General features: G+C 49.2%; 1 protein-coding gene across 1 annotated transcript in view; it reads right to left on the bottom strand.

The window, feature by feature from the left end:
• Positions 1 to 6000, bottom strand: part of grm8a (glutamate receptor, metabotropic 8a) — a 119567-nt gene that overhangs the window by 58561 nt on the left and 55006 nt on the right. Inside the window, exons 2-4 of the mRNA XM_076297069.1 lie at positions 5756 to 5891; positions 3401 to 3555; positions 2117 to 2254 (exon numbers count right to left, since the gene is read on the bottom strand). Coding sequence (XP_076153184.1) covers positions 2117 to 2254; positions 3401 to 3555; positions 5756 to 5891 — 429 coding nt within the window. The remainder of the gene's footprint in view (positions 1 to 2116; positions 2255 to 3400; positions 3556 to 5755; positions 5892 to 6000) is intronic.

Raw genomic sequence — 6000 nt, 5'->3', positions numbered from 1 at the left:
CTACATAATATCTTATCACACTTTCCTTTTACACACTATCATGCAGTCTAGAGCCCACACACACACACACACACACACAAGCACACACACATACGCACAGACACCGACACACACAGCTTCAAATCTGTACCATCTTCAACAGTTATCTTTCTCACTGAGGCTATAAGTCATGAAATCTACAGTGCACCTCGAATCTTCCCAACGCACGAGTACCCCCATGCCAACGCCTGTGGCATGTACGTCTTCTGTATGCTGGCACAAACATGCCACGATGGCCACTCCACTGATAACATCCCCTCAGGTGGCCGACAGGTATGGCAGCTCTGCCACTGCAGCACCACTGCAGCCAGCGTATCAGTGGTAGAGGTCGTCTGTTTGTCCCTGTCGGCTTTTGTTCCTGGAAAACTAACATGGCAGTGAGCTGACTGCTCGGCAGTCTTTGCTTGACCTGCTCCATGTTTCCCTCTGGTAAACAGGCCGACGTTTCTGTCTCGTTTTCGCAAGCGGCCTCTGCTCTGCTCAGCTGAGTGGACTGTGGTGGACGTAGATAAGATCCCCCCCCCCCATCCCGTCTGCGCTGTTCTCGTTGTGTGCTGTGTGTCACACACCGCCGGAGAGAAATACACACACACACACACTCTGACATAACCATAACACTCTCTTTCTCTCTCTCTCTTTTCCTCTTGCCACACATTTTCTCTCATTCTCTTACTCTATGTTTTTCTCTCCATCTTTATTCTGAGACTTTCTCTCAGATTCTCTGTGTGTCTCTCTCTCTCTCTCTCTCTCCATTTCTCCAATTCTGTGTGCATCATATCCTCCCTTGGTTTTGATCTCTTTTACTCACTCTCTCTCTCCATCTCTCTCTCTCTCCCCCCCTCTCTCTCCCCCCCCCCCCCCCCCCCCCCCCTCTCTCTCCCTGGCTGTCCTCTCCTCGCCTCAGATCCCTAGCTCCCAAATTAGCTCCCTGACTCACGGCTGCCTGTTCCCCGGCTGGCTGCCTGTCTGAGGCATGTGCCTTCAGCCCACGAGAGCCCTCTGTGGTCCAGGCCAGTGCCTGAGCCCTGCTCACGCTCACACGTCGCCTGCCCCCAGGGCTTCACCGCGGTGATGGACAGACCGGGGGGGAGAGGAGGAGAGGAGGATGGAGGGAAGAGAGCAAGTGAAAGGGTGAGAGGTACTGATACGAAGGAAAATGGGAAAGAGAGAGAAAAAGTGAGAGAGGGAGAAAGAGGGAGAGAAAAAAAGAGAGAGAGGGAGAGAGAGAGCAGAATATGGTTAGACATACTGCTGGCGAGTCTTGAGTTCTTTGTCTATTTTTCCCCTCATCATTTTCCGTTTTTAAATCCCTCAGTTGCACTGTGTCGTTCGCCTGCCTGCCTGCTCAGTAATTTTTTCGTTCGCTCACCCTCCCTTCTCAGCATGTTTCGGGAGACCTTTAGTTTGCACACGGTGTGTGTGTGTGTGTACTGTATGTGTGTGTGTGTGTGTGTGTGTCTGTGTGTGTGTGTGTGAGAGCGAGTTTGCACACGTTGCCGGGGTGCGCTTGGCGAGGTGTGATGAAATCAGACACTGGAAAGAGTCCAAATGTCGTCTGGGCATGGAGTAAGGGCGATGGGCGCGTGTCTGGGCACGGGCTAAAGACAATGCGCGCGCGCGTCTGGGCATGGACTAAGGGCGATATGCACGCTTCGCCATCGTACACCAAGACCATTCATGCAAGAAAGGGCCTTCACTAACGCCAGACTGCCTGCAAACTGTCACCGCGCACACACACACACACACACACACACACATACACACACACACACACACACAGAACAGCCCCCCTTCCCTCTCTCCTGTCATTTTTTCTTCTGTTTTTCTTCACTTTATTTAATAAAAAAGAACAGGAAGTAGTCAGAAGAGAAAGCCTTTTCCACCTCTGTGGCCCGGCCTCTGTTGCATTGCGTGAGAACACGCCGGTGCGTCCTCTGAATTATGAATGACCAAGGCCATCTCCCCCACGGTTCAGCCAAGGTACAATCACAGTCATCTCTCTCTCTCTCTCTCTCTCTCTATCGCTCTATCTCTTTCTCTCTCTCTCTCTCTGTCTACCTCTCTTGTTCCACTCTACCTGTGCATTTCTTGGGGCTTCCGGGTCGTTTGCCGTGCATTCCCAGCTTGCAGTTGAAGTTCTCCTCCCAGAACTCGGCGAACCACACGTTCCTCCTGTTGTTGGACAGCGAGCGGCTCTTGAAGTAGCGATCGAAAGCTGGAGAAGGAGAAGGAGGAGGAGGAGGAGGGTGGGGTGAAAGATGTGAAAGAAAAAAAGGAAAGAGAGAGAGAGAGAGAGTAAAACAGAGAGGAGTGAGTGAAAAGCATTGTCCATGACTTCACGCCATCCCTCCTACTCACGGCGAGAACAAACAAGAAGGACAAGGGAAAAAAGCAGTTGTCATTTACGCAGTCTATACGCCTAACTGTCCCTCCCCCTAAGGATACAATTATCTAATGGGTTCTAACAAAAGCCGTGCTAATTGGGGACACATCGTCAAGATGTACTGTACCCCAAGAGAATCGCCTCTGTCACTCCGTGTGCGTGTGTGCACACATGCAGGCATGTACGATTGTGCGTGTGTTTGTGTGCGTGTGTTAGTGTGTTGGCGTCTCATCATTGTCTGAGCTTGTATACGTGTGTGTGTGTGTGTGTGTGTGACTCATTAGGGCCTTTGCTGGCTACAGGCAGCTCTCTGTGCGCTAACACTAGAGTCTTCTAGCGTAGCGGCAGTGGCGCTAACCGCTACTCAGCCACCCATAACACAGAGCCCAGTGGGAGCGCGGCAGATAACAGCCCCCTCCCTGATCTGGGCACTAAGCCCGGGTGGAGAGGCCACAGTAACACCGAGAGTGGTTGCACTCTTGGAGAATACCAAATAAGAAAAGCCTATAAAAGACCTCTCTCTCTCTCTCTCTCTCTCTCTCTCTCATTCTCTTTCTTCTCTCTCTTTCTCTCTCTCTTTCTCTCTCTCTCTCGTTCTCTTTCTTCTCTCTCTTTCTCTGTCTCTTTCTCTCTCTCTCTCTTTCTTGCTCTCTGTCTTTCTCTCTTTCTCTCTATTTCTCGCTCACTCCTCTGTCACATGCTATACTATAAGAAAGTCCCTATAAAAGAACTCTTTAATCTCTTTCTCTCTCTCTCTCATACTCTCTCTCTCTCTCTCTCTCACTCTCGCCCCTGGAGTAGAAGGTCTTATCCAATTGTGTGATAACACCTATCAGGAAGCAAATACCCAGGAGAGTGTAGAGGTGACGTTTTTTAACCCCCTTCTGACAACGACCCACCCCAGAGCACCCCACCTCAGCCCCCTCGCCTCCCCTCCTCTCTCCTTCCCTTCCCAGGGTGCTCTGGTGAGCCTCTTACCGTCGACGGAGGCGCGCTTGGGCAGGATGGTGATGGCGCCCTCGGCCACGTCCTCCTGGCCCACCACCGGCGAGATCTTGGAGCCCCAGCTGTCAGAGCCCACCCACAGGAAGTGACCCGTGTGGTTCCTGCGCCTGGCGGCGTCCAGGACTCGTCTGTGTGGAAGACAGGAGCACAGTAGTGGAAGAAAGAAACACAAAAAGAGGGAAAGAAAGAAAGAAAGAAAGAAAGAATGGATAAGAAATTAATTATTCCTCTGACCATAATTATTATTGAATGACAGATGAATTATTACTGCTATAATCTCTCTATCCAGTAAATGCATAAAAGAGGTAGCACTGCATGACCAATTTACTAATCATGTGAAATAATAAGCTAATATTCACCGAGTTTAAATTGTATGAACTTATCAGATCTTGGTGTTTGAGGAGAAGCCTGGAGAGATGAGGAGACGTTTACCTACAGAGTTCAATCACATGCCTCGCTTTGAAAATGCTTTGTAGTTACTTGGTAGCATGAACTGTTCCTTTTTCAGTAGACATCCATTCTATTTCTCCTCTTGCAAGCTGGTCTCTACTTACTTCAAACTACTCTACTTTTTTTCCAACTTTTCGTGCAGAAATTTTTTTTTTTTATCAACCAGCACACCAAATAGCAACATAAGTAGCCATGCAACCCATTTATTTATTGTTACAGTTTATATGCACGATGGGAAAAGAACCAATACCCTTAGCTGTGTTCTCTGCTTCCCACAAATCCATAGGGTCTGCTAAGGATGTAGACCATTAGATATTACATTTAATGGTTCCCAGAAATGTCTTCACGTAAGCACATATTGCTGCATCCCACATCCACCATGGTCACACTTTCAACTTTCTATTAAGTCCAGCAGCAGATCCCTTGGTGTCTTGGTGGGACCCTTCTCTTCCTCTCTCGCTCTCTCTCTCCCATCCTCCCCTCTCTATCTTTCTCTCTCTCTCTCTCCCTCTCTCTCTCTCTCTCTCCCTCTGCCCTGCTCCCAACCCAGGCAGCACCAGAGAGCTGATGAGAGCTGGTCCTCGGGGGCCGGCTTACGTAACAGGCTCAGCTCAGGCAAAGCTCTGTGGGCCCAATCAGACCTGCGCCGCGCGGAGCAGGATGTAGAAACGGGAGCATTCCCACCCTGCAGGCGCAGGAAGCCTTGCTTTACCTTATCCTCCTCTTTTTTCCACTCTTTTTTCCTCCTTTTCTCCCCTCACCCCTCACCCCTCCCTCCCTCCCTCCACCTCACTCTGTGTCATACCATTTTTTTGTTTTTTTTGGAGGAGGCACGTGCAGTTTTGAGTTCATTTATGGTAAGCGAGAGGGGCCATTATTATTGCTGGAGAGGAAATGCTTAAGTAAAGGGAGGACACTGTGTTAGTTGGGAGAGTCACAGGCTTAATGGAGACATAACTGCTGTCTCAGTGGCTGCCTCAAATCTCTCTTTCTCTCTCTCTCTCTCTCTCTCTCTCAATACCACTCTCTTCCTCTCATCCCTTCCTCATCATCAGCCTCCCTGCCTTAGTCCCTGCATTACCCACTTTCTGCACCCCATAACTTTCACTTTCACTCTGTTTTATTTTCTGTCACTCCTCTCTCTCTCTCTCTCTCTCTCTCTCTCTCTCTCTTGCCGTTTTCCTGCTGCTCACCTCTATCCTTCTCTCTTTCCCTTTGCACCTGATTTTCTACCCCTCCTCCCTTGCCACCTCCCACCTCCTGCCCCCTCCCTCCCTCCCCTCCGTTTGATACATTCCCTGTGGGTAAACAACCCGCTGACGACTCTGGCAAAGAGGTCAGAGGTTGTCGTGGCCTTTATTGAAATATATCCTTTAGTTTATATATATTTTATGTAGTATCTTTATTCTGTGTAATATCATTGTTTTGTGAAACTGAATTCTGTAGTATGTTCAGTGTGGGAAAGGAAGACTGGTTTAAGGAAAGAGCAGGCCTGGCAGAAAATGGCATAGATAAGGTTTGGTGCCAGGAAATGTAAGCAAAACCTAAAGAATGGCACAACCTAAAGAATGTATGAATGACAGGATGAGAGGGCAAAGGTGAAGTACCATATATTACTTGGTCAGTTATCTGTAAACATAGAGGGTGCTGTCTGGGATGACTTGAAGGGGTATAAAGGCTGGACAACAGCCAGAGGATGGGAGCTCACTTTGCTCACTGCTCACTGCTTACTTTGCTTTCACTTAATTGCTTCACCAATGCTCCGGAGTGCATTAAAGCCATCATCTGCAGTATACATCCACGGTGTGCGGACTTCTTATGAGTTGTATTATTTAATGTGGATTTGACACCACAAGGTCACATCTGGGAAGGGCTCACCTGATGTCATCCTCGTTTGCAAACATGATGATGGCCCGAGCGTTGGGGGTCTCCATCAGCCGGTCGATGATCTTGAAAAACTCGCCTGATTTCGGCTCACGGGGTATCTTTAGCGACTGCGCAATGCACACACCACCTAAAAGAGAGAGAGAGAGAGAGAGAGAGGGAGGAAGAGAGAGAGAGAGAGAGAGGGAGGAAGAGAGAGAGAGTGAGAAGGAGTGCAACCATGACTGCAGACACATTGT

Source organism: Alosa pseudoharengus, unplaced genomic scaffold, assembly GCF_046254945.1.
Source record: "Alosa pseudoharengus isolate Yale_2024_CS ecotype anadromous, Long Island Sound unplaced genomic scaffold, YU_APseudo_1.1 YU_APseudo_1.1_scf_20, whole genome shotgun sequence".
NCBI lineage: Eukaryota > Metazoa > Chordata > Actinopteri > Clupeiformes > Clupeidae > Alosa > Alosa pseudoharengus.
Note: the sequence above shows the minus strand (reverse complement) of the source record. Positions and strands in the feature narration are given on the sequence as shown.